We start from the raw sequence: 20809 nt of genomic DNA, 5'->3' as shown, positions 1-20809 counted from the left end.
CAAATCTTAAAAGTTGAAAGTTATTTGAGTTTATTGCCAGTAAATTAAGAGATACCGTAACTTCACATGCCTCACTTTGACATTTATGGTGTCATCTATTAAAATATCCTTTATGATGTGGAAAAATTAAGATTCTCATATAGTTCTGGTGGAGTGAATGATTCAGCCACTTTGGAAGTCAGTCTGGCAGTTTGGTTACCATATAACCCAGCACTTCAACTCCTAGTTCTACACCTAAGAGAACTGAAAGCATATACCTATACAAAAATTTGTGCAGATTATCCATAATAGTCAAAAGTGGAAATGGCCCAAATGTCCATCAACTGATAAATTGATAAATAAAATGCAGTATATTCATATGATGAAATGTTATTCAGCTATAAAAGGGAATGAAATATTGATACATCTAAACATCAAGGAATCTTGAAAATATTGCCTAAGTGAAAGTAGCCAGTGACAAAGGACAACATGCTATATGACTCCATTTATATGACATGTTCAGAATAGGAAAATCCATGGATATAGAAAGTACATGGGTGGCTGCATAGAGCTAGGGAGAGAGGAGGGGGAAATGGGGACTGACTGATAATGGATAAGGGATTTGTTTTGGGGATGATGGAAATGGTTTAAAGTTGATCGTGGTGAAGGCTGCCTAACTATGAATGTCCTAAAAATTAATTGTGCACTTCAAATGGGTGGATTTTGCACTATGTGAATTATATCTCAATAAAACTGTTATTTAAAAAAGTTAAAGAGACGTCCCTGGGGGTCCAGTGGTTAATACTCTGCCTTTCAGTGCAGAGGGCATGAGTTCAATCCTTTGTTGGGGAGCTAAGGCACCACATGCTGTGGGATGTAGCCAAAAGTTTAAGAAATTATCAACTGAAAAAAACAATTTTTTTAATGACTCTGATAAAGAGAAGTTTAGGTGCCTGCCTCAAACAGCATTCATGCATGCAGGAGCAGAACACAATAGTCAGGGAAGACCAGACTCATGTCTCTGCCCGTCTCGGCCCACCCCAGCAGAGGTCCCCACTGGCACTCACTGTGAACTTCTATCTGGACTCTTCGGCTCAATTTGGTTTTGATAGATGTTATCTTTGCTTGACACCAGTAGGACCCTGAGTCTTCCTTCCGCACGACAGGAATCCGGAATTCTGGGAGGTTATCCAAGGCCGGCCCTAGGGCTCGACCATCTTTGTAGAAGAGGAACTGGAGCTTGGCATCCAACTTCTGTGGAGGGGGCTGGGTCTTACAAGTCAGGGTCATTGTGTTCCCCTCTATGGGCCGAGAGGGGCTGACTATCAGAAACAGTTCTAGAGGGAAGAAATAAACACATATTCTAGGGCAATGGAGCTCAGAGATCCTGATCAGAGGCACTTTGTGTTCTCAGCAAGACTCAGAGAACCAGCTCATTGGACACACAGATCACTTCTCACATTACCACCCCACCTGGACATGGCCCATGGGCTTCCAACTGCTCACACACAACTGTTCACATCCTGCCCCTACACAGTGCCACTTCCTTCCACAAGGCAAACTGTTCCCTTTGATCTGGCTCTTACTTTTTGACGTTTCTATCCATGAACTGAAAATACTTTTGGAGACAATGCAGGGATATGGATGACTGACACTAGAGTTGGCATTGGAGAAGGTGAAGCTCGAAGTTTTAGGGAAATATATTTCATTTATGCTTGTGATAAGCCGTACTTGTCATTTTCTTCTGTTCCTCTTTCCCTGATGTCTCAGACCCACATTATCTCTTTTAGAGGTAGAATATGACACATGGAAGATCAGTCAGTTTGGGAAATACTCAGATGAACTTGATTTTTTAAGTATTTTTTCCTGCCCCTTTTATTGCTATTCCTAATGGAAGGAATAAGCATGCACTTGCCAAGAAATAGTCTGCACCCACACATCCATGTGGCCCAGATTCCTTGCTCTGGGACCTCTGTACAACCCCCTACAGAAGCCATGTATCCTTTTTTGGCCATAGGGGCTCTTTTCTGGATGAATTAAAGATGAGTAAAGTTGTATTCTGCTTTCATCTTACGTCCTTATCTATCCCAGTTGCAGCAGTTCATGAAATATCAAAAGCCCTGATAGCATTTGCTCATAGCATTTGTTTATCCAACCTTCAGAGACTCTATTCTTCGAGAAGTTTTAAGAATATCCCTAAGAAAAGCATCTTTGTCTCCTTATCATGTAAAAATGCTAGGTGTTGTAGATCACTGAGGGGTGATTCCTGGTCCAGTGTCTATAATCTCTAAGCCTTCCTATCGGAATGCTTTACCCTTGGACTTTTAACAATTCAATTCAACCGTGGTACCGTGATAGCTCTGTTGGTAAAGAATTCGCCTGCAATGCAGGAGACCCCAGTTCAATTGCTGGGTTGGGAAGATCCACTGGAGAAGGGATAGGCCACCCTCTCCAGTATTCTGGCCTGGAGAATTCCATGGACTATCTAGTCCATGGGGTCACAAAGAGTCAGTCACGACTGAGCAACTTTCTGTTTCATGGTACCAAAATGTTTGCCTGTGCTGAGGCCTGGAATACCCTGTGCATTTAGTCATTTTCTCTCCTTGGAAAATTATAGTCCCCAAAGGACTGAGGAGCAACACAGTCTTGGGAGCAGGGCAGGAAAGGGAATTTTAAAAAGGCAACTGTAACCGACTCTTTTGAATGGGTCTGGGGTAAAGATGGAGTAGGACACTGGACAGGGCAGTTTGCACAGGTCCAAAGGTCAGTCTTGCAGTTCAGTTTGTTTCAGAAAATTCTCATTCACAGAGACTACCTGGCAAATTCCTGGTGGCCAAAGCTTTGATTCTTTATCCTAGATGTGACTTTAAATTTCTACTGAGGCTAAAATGAGTCACACACACTTGTGGAGTAAAAGTAGAGCCAGGCACAAGGCATCATGGCATCAACACAAGGTGTGAGTTAGTCTTAGACAAACATCAGGTGAGTAACTGAGTATTTCTGGTCATGGAATTCCTGTTTCCTAGTTGCACATTAAGCCTGTGTTGGAGTAGCAGGATAACCTCTTTTAAACCTGCACAAGAGAGCAGTCTTCAATATATTGTTGTTATTGTTGTTCAGTCACCAACTCAAGTCCAACTGTTTGTATCCCATGGACTGCAGTATGCCAGGCTTCCCTGTCCCTCATCATCTTCTGGAGTTTGCCCAAGTTCACGTCCATTGAATTGGTGATGCCATCCAACCATCTCATCCTCTGTCACCCTCTTCTCCTTATGCCTTCAATCTTTCCCAGCATCAGGGTCTTTTCCAATGAGTCAGCTGTTCACATCAGGTGGTCAAAGTATTGGAACTTCAGCTTCATACTTTAGTGGAAGATTTCTTCTGCGGGGAAATTTCCTTCCCTCCTTGCCTGGTGAAAGTAAGACTGAATTGGGAGCAAAGTAATGAAATAAGCTTGCATCAACCAGAGTCTGAGAGAGAAATCGCACTGAGATAACAGTTATGGCTGCAGAGGAGGGCTGGAAATAGGAAGAAGGCAGTAGTCTACAATTTGTATGTGCCTCGAGCATTGGCTATAATGTTGTTCTCTGTGGAGGTATGATTTTGGCATTTTCTTCAGTCCTCTAGTGGTGAACTCAACTAGGGAATACACAGGGGCTTTGGAGCTCTTCGAGCAGAAAGCAGAGATTCTTGTGATATCAGTCTTCAGCACTCCCTGACTTCCTTGTGCAAACAGCATCACCCTCCCTAAACTGAGATGTCCCAGTAAAAAAGACTGTCTAAAGAAGATCAGAGCAAGACCTGCTCTATCAGCTGAGTACATACATGACATGTGCAGAGACTGGTGCAAACAAAAGCAATCTGGGCCCAAGGGAGCTGCTGTCATCTGTATACCGGATACCAGACAACCATCCACAGACCTCTTGCACTGGCTCAAGTAACAAGACACCCACAGATCATGAAGAAGAAAAGGAAGTGAGACTCACCGGTTGATCCGCAGAGTGGAGCTGGGAGAGAATTCAGCAGAGATCCGTCAGTATGGGGTGGCAAATCCCAAACATACCTAAAGTTTAACTCCCCAGAGGATTTGCCCAATAGCTCACCTTCCTTTCCTTGTGCCCTTCCTCTCTCCTTTTTCTCTCTGTCCTTCTCTTTTTCCCTCCTTATCACTTATTTTTCTATCCCTTCCCTGCCTTGCTTCCTTTCTCCTTTCTCTCTATTCCTTTTCCCCTATTCCACTTCAATCACCTGCCTACAAAATGACACACAGTTCTGTTTTGTGATCAAAATTTCCAATAGTTTCTCTCATCTGTGATTATGAGATGGTGTCTTTGTTCTGTAACTACTTAGTGACTTCCATCCTCAAGTGCATCATCCTCACCTCGTCTCTCAAAAGTCTGATGACCCAGCTCTAAAGACTTGCTGACTCATCAGGAAGGAGAGTGGATGGGGTCATATGTAAGACATAATGCCCCTTTATTTGACAACTTCAGAGCAGAGGAGGGTTAAGTCCAGAGAAAGAATTCAGATTTCTCCAAAGATTCTCTTATCTCTCAAGAATTTACCATAATATTATAGCATATGGTTAAAAATGGAAAATTCTGGGGTAAATCTAGGCTTTGTAGTTAGATGATGTTGATTTGAATCCTGGCTCTTCCTCTTATGAGCTGTGTGACTCTGGGAAAAACATTTTACCTCTCTGTGTTTTAGTTTCCTGTAAAATAGAGATAATAATAAACCTACCTCACAGAGTTCTGTGAAGGTTAAATGAGTTGATAGCCACGAAATGCTTAAAAGAATGTCTGGAATTCATCTAGCATTCAGTAAATTTTATTTCACTATTAATATCTATTTTGGCCCAGTTTAGTCTGAGATGCTTACAGTTTTAGATTAAATGTTTATTTGAAAAATTAGTTCCTCAGGTACAAGAAGGTAGTCAATGAGGGCTAGCATAGAAATATCAATCACCTCAGATATGCAGATGACACCATCCTTATGGCAGAAAGTGAAGAGGAACTAAAAAGCCTCTTGATGAAAGTGAAAGAGGAGAGTGAAGACGTTGGCTTAAAGCTCAACATTCAGAAAACGAAGATCATGGCATCTTGTCCCATCACTTCATGGGAAATAGATGGGGAAACAATGGAAACAGTGTCAGACTTTATTTTTCTGGGCTCCAAAACCACTGCAGATGGTGACTGCAGCCATGAAATTAAGACGCTTACTCCTTGGAAGAAAAGTTATGACCAACCTAGATATCATATTGAAAAGCAGAGACATTACTTTGCCAAAAAAGGTCCATCTAGTCAAGGCTATGGTTTTTGCAGTGGTCATGTATGCATGTGAGAGTTGGACTGTGAAGAAACCTGAGCGCCCAAGAATTGATGCTTTTGAACTGTGGTGTTGGAGAAGACTTGAGAGTCCCTTGGACTGCAAGGAGATCCAACCAGTCCATTCTGAAGGAGATCAGCCCTGGGATTTCTTTGGAAAGAATGATGCTCAAGCTGAAACTCCAGTACTTTGGCCACCTCATGTGAAGAGTTGACTCATTGGAAAAGACTCTGATGCTGCGGGGTATTGGGGGCAGGAGGAGAAGGGGATGACAGAGGATGAAATGGCTGGATGGCATCACCGACTCGATGGACGTGAGTCTGAGTGAACTCTGGGAGTTGGTGATGGACAGGGAGGCCTGGCGTGCTGCGATTCATGGGGTCGCAAAGAGTCGGACACGACTGAGCGACTGAATTGAACTGAACTGAGCATAAAAATTGCGTTTTATTTACTCATCAATACAACAAATAATTTTGAGTGCTTACTGTATGTCAGGCCTTGTACATTGCACTTAGGTTGCAGGAGCGACCTTGAATGACAATCTTTTCCATTAAGAAATTTATATTATAGTGGATGAGATTCAATTATAAAATAAATATGGGCTGATTAATGTTGAAGTTTGACAGAAACAACAAAATTCTATAAAGCAATTATCCTTCAATAAAAAAATAAATATGCAACATGATCTCAGAGAATGGTCAGTGTTATATGAAAAATAAAACAGAAAAATGAGTTTCAGAGTATCTTGGGATGGTCTTGACTATTTATATAGATGTCAATTGAGTAGAAACATGAGTGAAATTAGACAGCAGACCTTCTGAATATTGGGGGAAAAAAACAGTCCTGGCAGAGAAACAGTAAACAAAAAGACCTCGAGAGGAAATGAGCTTGTCCAAGGCAGAATGAGAAGGCAGGTGCACCTGGAACTGTCTAGTTGAGGGAGAGAGTGGTTGATATTTTTGTGTGAGAAGTAAGCCAGGGCCGGTCACAGAAGGCTTGGTGGACTTGGTCATAGCTTTCGATTTCGTTCATGATGTAATTCGGGACCGTGAACAGTTCTGACTTGATATCCATTTGTAAAATCACTCTTCCACTGTAGCAAAACTACAGACTTGCAAGAAAAACAGTATGAAAATCAGTGGGAATTTAGTCTGGAAGAATGAGGATGGTGGCTTGGGTTAGGCAGTACTGGTTGGGCTGTGAAGGGGACAAATTTCAGTATAAGTTTGGAGGTAGAATCAATAGGAATTACTTGTGGATTGAATATAAAGTATAGAAGAAAAAGGAATTAAGTGTATCTAGCTGATTCAATATCACAGTAATCCAAGCCTATGCCCCAACCAGTAATGCTGAAGAAGCTGAAGTTGAATGGTTCTATGAAGACCTACAAGACCTTTTAGAACTAACACACAAAAAAGATGTCCTTTTCATTATAGGGGACTGGAATGCAAAAGTAGGAAGTCAAGAAACACCTGGAGTAACAGGCAAATTTGGCCTTGCAATACGGAATGAAGCAGGGCAAAGATTAATAGAGTTTTGCCAAGAGAACACACTGATCATAACAAACACCCTCTTCCAACAACATAAGAGAAGAATCTACACATGGACATCACCAGATGATCAACACTGAAATCAGGTTGATTATATTCTTGGCAGCCAAAGATGGAGAAGCTCTATACAAGCAGCAAAAACAAGACCAGGAACTGACTGTGGCTCAGATCATGAACTCCTAATTGCCAAATTCAGACTTAAATTGAAGAAAGTAGGGAAAACCACTAGACCATTCAGGTATGACCTAAATCGAATCCCTTATGATTATACAGTGGAAGTGAGAAATAGATTTAAGGGCCTAGATCTGATAGATAGAGTGTCTGATGAACTATGGAAGGAGGTTCATGACATTGTACAGGAGACAGGGATCAAGACCATCCCCATGGAAAATGCAAAAAAGCAAAATGGCTGTCTGGGGAGGCCTTACAAATAGCTGTGAAAAGAAGAGAAGCGAAAAGCAAACGAAAAAAGGAAAGATATAAGCATCTGAATGCAGAGTACCAAAGAATAGCAAGGACAGATAACAAAGCCTTCCTCAGAGAACAGTGCAAAGAAATAGAGGAAAACAACAGAATGGGAAAGACAAAAGATCTCTTCAAGAAAATTAGAGATACCAAGGGAACATTTCATGCAAAGATGGGCACAATAAAGGACAGAAATGGTATGGACCTAACAGAAGCAGAAGATATTAAGAAGAGATGGCAAGAATACACAGAAGAACTGTACAAAAAAGATCTTCACGACCCAGATAATCACGATGGTGTGATCGCGGACCTAGAGCCAGACATCCTGGAATGTGAACTCAAGTGGGCCTTAGAAAGCATCACTACAAACAAAGCTAGTGGAGGTGATGGAATTTCCAATTGAACTATTTCAAATCTTGAAAGATGATGCTATGAAAGTGCTGCACTCTATATGCCAGCAAGTTTGGAAAACTCAGCAGTGGCCACGGGACTGGAAAAAGGTCAGTTTTCATTCCAATCCCAAAGAAAGGCAAGGCCAAAGAATGCTCAAACTGCCCCACAATTGCACTCATCTCACACGCTAGTAAAGTAATGCTCAAAATTCTACAAGCCAGGCTTCAGCAATACGTGAACCATGAACTTCCAGATGTTCAAGCTGGTTTGAGAAAAGGCAGAGGAACCAGAGATCAAATTTCCAGCATCCACTGGCTCATTAAAAAGCAAAAGAGTTCCAGAAAAACATCTATTTCTGCTTTATTGTCTATGCCAAAGCCTTTGACGGTGTGGATCACAAGAAACTGTGGAAAATTCTGAAAGAGATGGGAATACCAGACCACCTGACCTGCCTCTTGAGAAACCTATATGCAGGTCAGGAAGCAACAGTTAGAACTGGACATGGAACAACAGACTGGCTCCCAATAAGAAAAGGAGTACGTCAAGGCTGTATATTGTCACCCTACTTATTTAACTTCTATGCAGAGTACATCATGAGAAATGTTGGGCTGGAAGAAGCACAAGCTGGATTCAAGATTGCCGGGAGAAATATCAAAACCTCAGATATGCAGATGACACCACCTTTATGGCAGAAAGTGAAGGGGAACTAAAAAGCCTCTTGATGAAAGTGAAAGAGGAGAGTGAAAAAGTTGGCTCAAAGCTCAACATTCAGAAAACTAAGATCATGGCATCTTGTCCCATCACTTCATGGGCAATAGATGGGGAAACAGTGGAAACAGTGTCAGACTTTATTTTGGGGGGGCTCCAAAATCACTGCAGATGGTGACTGCAGCCATGAAATTAAGACGCTTACTCCTTGGAAGGAAAGTTATGACCAACCTAGATAGCATATTGAAAAGCAGAGACATTACTTTGCCAACAAAGGTTCGTCTAGTCAAGGCTATGGTTTTTCCTGTGGTCATGTATGGATGTGAGAGTTGGACTGTGAAGAAAGCTGAGCGCTGAAGAATTGATGCTTTTGAACTGTGATGTTGGAGAAGACTCTTGAGAGTCCCTTGGACTGCAAGGTGATCTAACCAGTCCATTCTAAAGGAGATCAGTCCTGGGTGTTCTTTGGAAGGACTGATGCTAAAACTGAAACTCCAGTACTTTGGCCACCTCATGCGAAAAGTTGACTCATTGGAAAAGACTCTGATGCTGGGAGGGATTGGGGGCAGGAGGAGAAGGGGACGACAGAGGATGAGATGGTTGGAAGGCATCACCGACTCAATGGACATAAGTTTAAGTAAACTCTGGGAGTTGGTGATGGACAGGGAGGCCTGGCATGCTGCAATTCATGGGGTTGCAAAGAGTCGGACACAACTGAGCAACTGAAATGAACTGTACTGAGGAAATTACTAGGAAGAACAGTGGTGATGTTTACAAAAATGGTAGAATGCTAGGGAGAAATAGGTTAAGTTCCATGGTGGTGGTGGTGGTTCATGTAAATCAAAGGATCTATTTGGACATGTTGAGATTAAAATACATATTAGACAGTTGGATAGCAGTTGAATATATGCAAGGTGTTCAAAAGTGAGATCAAAGTTGGATAAGTAACAATTTAAAGATGTTTAAAATGGTGCATGAAATGACTAAAGTATATAACTTGGGGAAATGAGTATGGATGGAGAAAAGTCTATATGCCAATCTTAGGAAAGTCAAACATTTTGAGATCAGTAAAGCATCCAGTATTAGGTTAGAAAGAAAACCAACAGAATATAATATTAAGAAGCCAAGTGGGAAAATATTTTCCAGAAGTTGGAATGGTCAACTATGATCTGAGATGTTGAATAAAATGAGAAATAAAAATTGAATCCTGGGTGAAGCAACATAGAGGTGGTTGATGATATTAATCAGAGCAGTTTTAGTGGAGTGGTAGAGGCAAAGATTGATTCAAGTGGAATCAAGAAAGGATAAGGAAGAACTATAAGGACTAAAACTGTTTAACAATATCCAAGGGTTAGGAAGAGTTCACTCTAAAAGGATTGAGGACTTGAGAGAATTTTTTACATGATAGAAATGTTCTGTACATTGATTGTGGTGATAGTCACATGACTCCAAACCTTTGTCAAAAATCAAAGTGCAGAGAGGCGGTCCTAAGATGGCAGACGAATAGGATAGGGAGACCGCTTTCTCCCCTACAAATTCATCAAAAGAACATTTGAGCGCCGAGCAAATTCTACAGAACAACTTCTGAATGCTGGCAGAGGACATCAGGTACACAGAAAAGCAGCCCGTTGTCTTCGAAAGGAGGTAGGACAAAATATAAAAGTTAAAAAGAGAGACAAAAGAGGTAGGGACAGAGATCCGCCCTGGGAAGGGAGTCTTAAAAAAGAGGGAAGTTTCCAAACACCAGGAAACACTCTCTCCTGTGGGTCTGTGGTGAGCCTTGGAATCTCAGAGGGCAAAATAACAGGGAGGAAAAATAAATAAATAATTAAAACCCATAGATTATGTGCCCAACAGCAACTCCCAGCAGTGCAACAGCCCAGATGCTTGCATCCCCCACTAGCAAGCAGGGGAGAGACAGGGAGGACCAAGCGGCATTGCTTAGGATAGGGACCAGGCCTGAATGCCCTGAGGGAAATCTGAGGGAACTAGCTTGAGATAGCAACCCAGACTGTGATTGCTATCCCACAATCCCATGAAAAGCCCTAACCACCGCCAGGCACGCTCACAGAACAAAGGACTGAGCAGAGCTATCCGGCTGCAGACCGGCCCATCCCCAATCAGAGACAGGCAGGCAAGGGCAGCCAGAGCCGGAAGGGGGTAATTGCAGTCCCAGAGAAGCATCATATACCAAACTGCAAGCAGACTTCATTGCTAACCAAGACTTCTTGGGATTCTGGACTGTCGACATCCGCTGAGAGGGTCACAGCCAGAATCAGCTTACCAGAAGAGAGAAGGCACGCCCGTTGTACACTCAGAAAATCGAGTGGCTGGGACGGGGAAGGGGATAAGTCTCAGCCTTCAACTTGGGGCAACTACACGTGCCAAGGACCTGGTCACATGAGCTGCTCGGACCTGGGACGGGCACAAAACGCAGGCCCAACCAAGTCTGCACCTTTGTGGAGTACCCTAGAACCTGAACCTGAGCGGCTTCGACCTGGGAAGTGCATGCAAACCAGGGCCCACATCATACAGTTCCCAGCAGAGCAACCTAGAGTCTGAGCAGTGTAGACTGGGAAAGCACACACACTGTGAGTGGGGGCAAACCCAGTGTGGCAGAATCACTGTGAACACACGCCAGTGATATTTGTTTGCAGTGTTCCTCCCTCCCCAAAGCACGACTGAACAAGCAAGCCTAAAAAAAAGTGACTACCACCGCACCCCTTGTGTCAGGGCTGAAATTAGACACTGAAGAGACCAGCAAACAGAAGAAGCTAACATAAACAGAGGGAACCGCTTTGGAAGTGACAGGTGCAGTAGATTAAAACCCTGTAGTTAGCACTGACTACATAGGAAGGGGCCTATAGACCATGAGAAGTACAAGCCGAACCAAGGAACTATCTGAAAATTAACTGACCCCACACTGTCCGCAACAGCTTCAGAGAAAGTCTTAGATATATTTTAACTATTATCATTTTTTAAATTAAGAATTTTTTATTTTATTTTTTTCTTATTTTTAAGTCCCCATTACTCCTTTAATTTTCATTTTTATAACCTACTATTACCTTGCAAAAAAAAAAAAAAGAGAGAGAGAAAGATCCTATTTTTAAAGCAATCTTCATATATATACATATGTATATATATATATATATATATATAATTTCTGTGACTTTGTGTTTTCTTTGTTTGGTTTTTGGTTTTGTATTTTTTAATATTGTATTTTTGAGAATCTAACCTCTACTCAAGATTTTTAATCTTTGCTTTTTGGTATTTGTTATCAACTTTGTACCTTTAAAAACCCAATCTTTAGTACCCAGTTTTACTTGGGAACGAGATCACTGGCCTGATTGCTCTCTCCCCCTTTTGACTCTCCTTTTTCTCTACCAGGTCACCTCTATCTCCCTCCTCCACCTTTTCTTCTCTATCCAATGGGGTGAATCTCTTTGTGTGTTCCAGGCTGTGGAGAACACTTAGGGAACTGATTACTGGCTGGATCTGTCTCTCTCCTTTTGACTCCCCCCTTTATCCTCCTGGCCACCTCTGTCTCCTTCCTCCCTCTTCTCTTCTCTGTAACTCCATGAACATCTCTGAGGGATCCAGACTGTGGAGAGCACATAGGGAAGTGATTACTGGCTAGCTTGCTCTCTCCCCCTTGATTCCCCCTCTCCTCCTTCTGGTCACCTCTATCTCCCTCCTCCCTCTTCTCTTCTCCATGTAACTCTGTGTACCTCTCCGGATGTCCCTCACTGTGGCAAAACTTTATACATCATTAACCTAGATGTTTTATCATCAGTGCTGTATAGATGGAGAAGTCTTGAGGCTACTGTAAGAATAAGACTGAAAACCAGAGGCAGGAGGCTTAAGTCCAAATCCTGAGAACACCAGAGAACTCCTGACTCCAGGGAACATTAATCAATAGGAGCTCATCAAATGCCTCCATAACTACACTGAAACCAAGCACTACCCAAGCTCCAGAGCAAGACATACCATGCAAATTCTCCAGGAACATAATCCTGAACCTCAATATACAGGCTGACCAGTCATACTAAACCCATTGACATCTCAAAACTTATTACTGGGCATTTCATTGCACTCCAGAAAGAAGAAATCCAGCCCCACCCACCAGAACACCGACACAAGCTTCCCTAACCAGAAAACCTTGACAAGCCACCAGTCCAACACCCTCCCCCTCACAGCAAGGAACCTCCACAATAGAGGAACCACCAACTGCCAGAATACAGAAAGGCCACCCCAAACACAGCAATATAAACAAGATGAAAAGGCAGAGAAATACCCAGCAGGTAAAGGAACAGGATAAATGCCCACCAAACCAAACAAAAGAGGAAGAGATGGGGAATCTACCTGATAAACAATTCCAAATAATGATAGTGAAAATGATCCAAAATCTTGAAAACAAATTGGAATTAGAGATAAATAGTCTGGAGACAAGGATCGAGAAGATTCAAGAAAGGTTTAACAAAGACCTAGAAGAAATAAAAAAGAGTCAATATATAATGAATAATGCAATAAATGAGATCAAAAACACTCTGGAGGGAACCAACAGTAGGATAACATAGGCAGAAGATAGGATAAGTGAGGTAGAAGATAGAATAATAAATGAAACAGAAATGATAAAAGAAAAAAGAATTAAAAGAAATGAGGACAACCTCAGAGACCTCTGGGGCAATGTTAAACACCCCAACATTCAAATCAAAGGAGTCCCAGAAGAAGAAGACAAAAAGAAAGACCATGAGAAGATACTTGAGGAAATAATAGTTGAAAACTTCCCTAAAATGGGGAAGGAAATAGTCACCCAAGTCCAAGAAACTCAGAGAGTCCCAAACAGGATAAACCCAAGGCAAAACACCACAAGACACATATTAATCAAATTAACAAAGATCAAACACAAAGAACAAATATTAAAAGCAGCAAGGGAAAAACAATAAATAACTCACAAGGGGATTCCCATAAGGATAACAGCTGATCTTTCAATAGAAACTCCTCAGGCCAGAAGGGAATGGCAGGAAATACTTAAAGTGATGAAAGAAAATAACCTACAGCCCAGATTACTGTACCCAGCAAGGATCTCATTCAAATATGAAGGGGAAATCAAAAGCTTTACAGACAAGCAAAAGCTAAGAGAATTTGGCACCACCAAACCAGCTCTCCAACAAATGCTAAAGGATCTTCTTTAGACAGGAAGCACAGAAAGGGTGTATAAACTCGAACTCAAAACAATAAAGTAAATGGCAACAGGATCATATTTATCAATAATTACCTTAAATGTAAATGGGTTGAATGCCCCAACCAAAAGACAAAGACTGGCTGAATGGATACAAAAACAAGACCCCTATATGTGTTGTCTACAAGAGACTCACCTCGAAACAAGGGACACATACAGACTGAAAGTGAAGGGCTGGAAAAAGATATTCCATGCAAATAGAGACCAAAAGAAAGCAGGAGTAGCAATACTCGTATCAGATAATATAGACTTTAAAACAAAGGCTGTGAAAAGAAACAAAGATGGACACTACATAATGATCAAAGGATCAATCCAAGAAGAAGATATAACAATCATAAATACATATGCACCCAACATAGGAGCACCACAATATGTAAGACAAATGCTAACAAGTATGAAAGGGGAAATTAACAATAACACAATAATAGTGGGAGACTTTAATACCCCACTCACACCTATGGATAGATCAACTAAACAGAAATTTAACAAGGAAACACAAACTTTAAATGATACAATAGACCGGTTAGACCTAATTGATATCTAAGGACATTTCACCCCAAAACAATGAACTTCACGTTTTTCTCAAGCACACATGGAACCTTCTCCAAGATAGATCACATCCTGGGCCATAAACCTAGCCTTGGTAAATTCAAAAAATTAAAATAATTCCAATCATCTTTTCTGACCACAATGCAGTAAGATTAGATGTCATTACAGGAGAAAGATTATTAAAAATCCCAACATATGGCTGCTGAACAACACGCTGCTGAATAACCAACAAATCACAGAGGAAATCAAAATATGCATAGAAACGAATGAAAATGAAAACACAACAACCCAAAACCTATGGGACACTGTAAAAGTAGTACTAAGGGGAAGGTTCATAGCAATACAGGCTTATCTCAAGAAAAAAGAAAAAAGTCAAATAAATAACCTAACTCTACACCTAAAGCAACTAGAAAAGGAAGAAATGAAGAACCCCAGGGTTAGTAGAAGGAAAGAAATCTTAAAAATTAGGGCAAAAATAAATGTAAAAGAAATGAAAGAGACCATAGCAAAAATCAACAAAACCAAAAGCTGGTTCTTTGAGAAGATAAATAAAATTGACAAACCATTAGCCAGACTCATCAGGAAACAAAGGGAGAAAAATTAAATCAACAAAAATAGAAATGAAAATGGAGAGATCACAACAGACAACACAGAAATACAAAGGATCATAAGAGACTATTATCAGCAATATATGCAAATAAAATGGACAACTTGGAAGAAATTGACAAATTCTTAGAAAAGTACAACTTTCCAAAACTGAACCAGGAAGAAATAGAAAATCTTAACAGACCCATCACAAGCACAGAAATTGAAACTGTAATCAGAAATCTTCCAACAAACAAAAGCCCAGGACCAGACGGCTTCACAGCTGAATTCTACCAAAAATTCAGAGAAGAACTAGCACCTATCTTACTCAAACTCTTCCAGAAAATTGCAGAGGAAGGTAAACTTCCAAACTCATTCTATGAGGCCACCATCACCCTAATACCAAAACCTGACAAAGATGCCAGAAAAAAAGAAAACTACAGGCCAATATCACTGATGAACATAGATGCAAAAATCCTTAACAAAATTCTAGCAAACAGAATCCAACAACATATTAAAAAGATCATACATCATGACCAAGTGGGCTTTATCCCAGAGATGCAAGGATTCTTCAATATCTGCAAATAAATCAATGTAATACACCACTCTAACTAATTGAAAAATAAAAACCATATGATTATCTCAATAGATGCAGAGAAATACTTTGGCAAAATTCAACATCCATTTATGATGAAAAAAAAAAAAACCCTCCAGAAAGCAGAAATAGAAGGAATATACCTCAACATAATAAAAACTATATATGATAAACCCACAGCAAACATTATCCTCAATGGTGAAAAATTGAAAGCATTTCCCCTAAAAACAGGACAAGACAAGGGTGGCCACTCTCACCACTACTATTTAACATAGTTTTGGAAGTTTTGGCCACAGCAATCAGAGCAGAAAAAGAAATAAAAGGAATCCAAATTGGAAAAGAAATAAAACTCTCACTGTTTGCAGATGATATGATCCTCTACAGAGAAAACCCTAAAGACTCCACCAGAAAATTACTAGAGCTAATCAATGAATACAGTAAAGTTGCAGGATATAAAATCAACACACAGAAATCCCTTGAATTCCCATACACTAACAATGAGAAAACAGAAAGAGAAATTAAGGAAACAATGCCATTCACCATTGCAATGAAAAAATAAAATACTTAGGAATATATCTACCTAAAGAAACAAAAGACCTATTTATAGAAAACTATAAAACACTGGTGAAAGAAATCAAAGAGGACACTAATAGATGGAGAAATATACCATGTTCATGGATCAGAAGAATCAATATAGTGAAAATGAGTATACTACCCAAAGCAATCTATAGATTCAATGCACTCCCTATCAAGCTACCAACTGTATTTTTCACAGAGCTAGAACAAATAATTTCACAATTTGTATGGAAATATAAAAAAACTCAAATGGCCAAAGCTATCTTGAGAAAGAAGAATGGAACTGGAGGAATCAACCTGCCTGACTTCAGTCTCTACTACAAAGACATAGTCATCAAGACAGTATGGTACTGGCACAAAGACAGAAATATAGATCAATGCAACAAAATAGAAAGCCCAGAGATAAATCCACACACCTATAGACACCTTATCTTTGACAAAGGAGGCAAGAATATACAATGGAGAAAAGACAATCTCTTTAACCAGTGGTGCTGGGAAAACTGGTCAACCACTTGTAAAAGAATGAAACTAGAACACTTTCTAACACCATACACAAAAATAAACTCAAAATGGATTAAAGATCTAAACTTAAGACCAAAAAGTATTAAACTCCTAGAGGAAAACATAGGCAAAACACTCTCTGACATAAACCACAGCAGGATCCTCTATGACCCACCTCCCAGAATATTAGAATAAAAGCAAAAGTAAACAAATGGGACCTATTAAAATTAAAATCTTCTGCACAACAAAGGAAACTCTAAGCAACGTGAAAAGACAGCCTTCAGAATGGGAGAAATTAATAGCAAATGAAGCAATGGACAAGGACTTAATCTGAAAAAATATACAAGCAATTCCTGCAGCTCAATTCCAGAAAAATAAACGACCCAATCAAAAAATGGACCAAAGAAATAAACAGACATTTCTCCAAAGAAGACATACAGATAGCTAACAAACACATGAAAAGATGTTCAACATCACTCATGATCAGAGAAATGCAGATCAAAACCACAATGAGGTACCATCTCACGCCAGTCAGAATGGCTGGGATCCAAAAGTCTACAAGCAATAAGTGCTGGAGAGGGTATGGAGAAAAGGGAACCCTCTTACACAGTGGGAATGCACCAACTAGTACAGCCCCTATGGAGAACAGTGTGGAGATTCCTTAAAAAAAAAAAAAAAAAAAAAAAAAAAAACTGGAAATAGAACTGCCTTATGACCCAGCAATCCCACTGCTGGGCATACACACTGAGGAAACCAGAATCAAAAGAGACACGTTTACTCCAATGTTCATCACAGCACTGTTTATAATAGCCAGGACATGGAAGCAACCTAGATGTCCATCAGCAGATGAATGAATAAGAAAGCAGTGGTACATATACACAATGGAATATTACTCAGCCATTAAAAAGAATACATTTGAATCAGTTCTAATGAGGTGGATGAAACTGGAGCCTATTATACAGAGTGAAGTAAGTCAGAAAGAAAAACACCAATACAGTATACTATAAGATATGCAGATGACACCACCCTTATGGCAGAAAGTGAAGAGGAACTAAAAAGCCTCTTGATGAAAGTGAAAGAGGAGAGTGAAAAAGTTGGCTTAAAGCTCAACATTCAGAAAATGAAAATCATGGCATCTGGTCCCATCACTTCATGGCAATTAGATAGGGAAACAGTGGAAACAGTGTCAGACTTTATTTTTGGGGGCTCCAAAATCACTGCAGATGGTGACTGCAGCCATGAAATTAAGACGCTTACTCCTTGGAAGGAAAGTTATGACCAACCTAGATAGCATATTAAAAAGCAGAGACATTACTTTGCCAACAAAGTTTCGTCTAATCAAGGCTATGGTTTTTCCAGTGGTCATGTATGGATGTGAGAGTTGGACTGTGAAGAAAGCTGAGCGCTGAAGAATTGATGCTTTTGAACTGTGATGTTGGAGAAGACTCTTGAGAGTCCCTTGGACTGCAAGGCGATCTAACCAGTCCATTCTAAAGGAGATCAGTCCTGGGTGTTCTTTGGAAGGACTGATGCTAAAACTGACACTCCAGTACTTTGGCCACCTCATGCGAAGAGTTGACTCATTGGAAAAGACTCATGCTGGGAAGGATTGGGGGCAGGAGGAGAAGGGGACCACAGAGGATGAGATGGCTGGATGGCATCACCGACTTGATGGACATTAGTTTGAGTGAACTCCGGGAGATGGTGATGGACAGGGAGGCCTGGCGTGTTGCAATTCATGGGTTTGCAAAGAGTCAGACACGACAGAGCGACTGAAATGAACTGAATGGAACGGAACACATATATGTGGAATTTAGAAAGAAGGTAACGATAACCCTGGATACGAGACAGCAAAAGAGACACAGATGTATTGAACAGTCTTTTGGACTCTGTGGGAGAGGGCAAGGGTGGGATAATATGGGAGAATGGCATTGAAACATGTAAAATATCATATGTGAAACGAATCACCAGTCCAAGTTTGATGCATGATACAGGGTGTTTGGGGCTGGTGCACTGGGATGACCCAGAATGATGGGATTGGGAGGGAAGTGGAAGGGGGGTTCAGGATGGGGAACACATGTACACTCATGGCAGATTCAAGTCAATGTATGGCAAAACCAATACAATATTGTAAAGTAAAATAAATTAATTAATTAATTTTAAAAATTTAAAAAGTTTTGATTATAAAAAAAATCAAAGAGCATCAAGAAGTGAATCTTACTACAAAGAAAATTAACAACGAATTTTAAAAAGAAAGTATGGGAGGATGCCAGGTAAAGATAGCAACTCACTGAAAACTATAAAGGGATACATTGAATGGTGAAGCAAATGGAGGTCACATTTCTATGATTTTAAAATAGAAGATATTATAACATATTTGTATATTTATAGGAAGAGCCCAGGATGGAGAAACATTTTGATGATGGAGCCAGGGAGTCTGGGCTCAATGCCAAGTGGAGAGTCCTACCTTCAATAGGATGAGGGAAAATATATCCATAATAGTGGGAGAAAAGGCACAGTATGTAAATACAGAGGTGGGCAGGTTGATAGATACAGCAGTGGGAAGATGAAGAAATTTCCTTTTGATTGCTTTGTTTTCCTCAGTGTTCTAAATTAAGAGCAACAAGAGAAAAGTTTGAGGAGAAAGAAGGGAGTATGAGGAAGTGGTCATCAAGAATGGAAGAGCTTTGATTCCAAAAGAATAGGAGGATTGTGTGGCACCTCTGATAGCCACCTAAGATTGGTGTACTATGTTTAGAAAAAAAGAAAGGCAGCAGGATTGTGCCTTTTGTTTTGGGTCACATTCAGTTGCTCAGGCACAGGTGTAAAGCATGCAGAAAAGAATGTTAGTCAGAAGAGCACTATGGGTAAGAGAGGTGATTATGTATCCGAGAGTATTGTGATGAAATCTGAGAAGTGAGGACACAGAATGTACTAATTTACAATGGAAAAGTAAGACTGGGGAGTGGAAGGCACGTTGAATATGGAGCATTAGACAAAGTGAGCTGGAAATATGCTGTAATTGGATGGGAAGGTGGATGCTGAAATCAAAGACTTTGGAAGTGGGACAGTTGTTGGTAATCACAAGTTTTGGGGTTTGATGGTAGAAATAGGGGAAGCCAAGGAAGGATGTGGGCTTCCCTGATGGATCAGATAGTAAAGAATCTCCCTGCAATGTGGGAGACCCAGGTGATTCTTGGATCAGGAAGATCCCCTGGAGAAGGGAATAATTACCCACTCCAGTATTCTTGCCCAGAGAAAGAATTCCATGGACAGAGGAGCCTAGCAGGCTACAGTCCATGGGATTGCAGAGTCAGAGACAACTGAGTGACTAACACACAACACAAGGAAGAAAATAGGGAAATCATTTTAACGGTAAGAAGGGAAAGGGACTAAGAGGCCAATTTGTTGTATGAATTATCTTTGTGGCTATCAAAACCATCAAGAACAAAGTGAGAATCAATAGAGGAAAGAAAGACAGAAAGTGAACACTTGCTATGAGATAAAAAATAAAAAGACAGTTTTCTTCCAAAATCTGGCTCTCCATTATCTATGACTTTCTGCCCAGCTCTGAGCCGTCAGTGGGGAGTAAAGATCTGAGCACACCTATCACTGGGCAGAAACTCAGTCCTGAGAAACCCCAAATCTTCAGAAGGCAGGGTGCTAGGGGATAGAATCCCATACCCTTCTCTGAGTTGTCCTACTCACCACAGATCAACAGCAGAAGCCTCAGCAACATGAGGACCAGGTTGGGGAGTGGACATGGAACAGAAGGTACTCTCTCATCAAAAAAGAATTCATCTTAGAGTCAAGAGGCTGTGGCTTGTCAGAAGTTTGAGGAAGTCAGGATCAGAAGTCACATGATCGGAAGCACACATGTACAGAAATAGAAGGAACAAGAGTCTCCTGAGAGCCACTCTATTTCGTCTGCTCTGGAGGTCAAGAAGATTAAATACACTCCTGTTTATAGTTTGGTTCTATTTCCAAATTTTGAAGACAGTGCATATTAATACATCAGCACCTTCTTTAAGAACTCAGGTAGCTTAAAGTAAATTTCCCAAAGCAGATTCTGACTAATGGGCATCTCATCAGGCAGTGGTCCTGCTGAAATTCAAATGGCATGTTTGTCACCTTTGGTAAGTGTGTCTTCTCAACCATATCTAATCAGCACATCCTTTTGCCTTGCAGCAGCCTCAACTGTAGTCACCCTACACATACAAGTGTCACTAAAGCAGGGACGAATGGGCTGTCACCCAGGTTGTGGGTAATGTGTGACAGTCGTTGCACATGATGAACAATCATCATGTGTTGATTGAAACATAAAATCAACAACTGGGC

The 20809-nt window shown here is 40.7% G+C and overlaps 1 protein-coding gene across 2 annotated transcripts in view; it reads right to left on the bottom strand.

Annotated features, from left to right (window-relative positions):
* Positions 1–20311, bottom strand: part of FCRL1 (Fc receptor like 1) — a 28599-nt gene extending 8288 nt beyond the window's left edge. The window contains exons 1-3 of one of the 2 annotated variants that reach the window (XM_006050593.3): positions 20180–20311; positions 3966–3986; positions 1047–1316 (exon numbers count right to left, since the gene is read on the bottom strand). In XM_006050593.3, coding sequence (XP_006050655.1) covers positions 1047–1316; positions 3966–3986; positions 20180–20210 — 322 coding nt within the window. In that variant the 5' untranslated portion in view covers positions 20211–20311. The remainder of the gene's footprint in view (positions 1–1046; positions 1317–3965; positions 3987–20179) is intronic. The other variant, XM_006050594.3, reaches the window with a different exon arrangement.
* Positions 20312–20809: the final 498 nt, after the last annotated feature.

The sequence above is a fragment of the Bubalus bubalis genome, chromosome 6 (assembly GCF_019923935.1).
Source record: "Bubalus bubalis isolate 160015118507 breed Murrah chromosome 6, NDDB_SH_1, whole genome shotgun sequence".
Classification (NCBI taxonomy): domain Eukaryota; kingdom Metazoa; phylum Chordata; class Mammalia; order Artiodactyla; family Bovidae; genus Bubalus; species Bubalus bubalis.
This window is presented reverse-complemented; position numbering and strand designations above follow the sequence as displayed.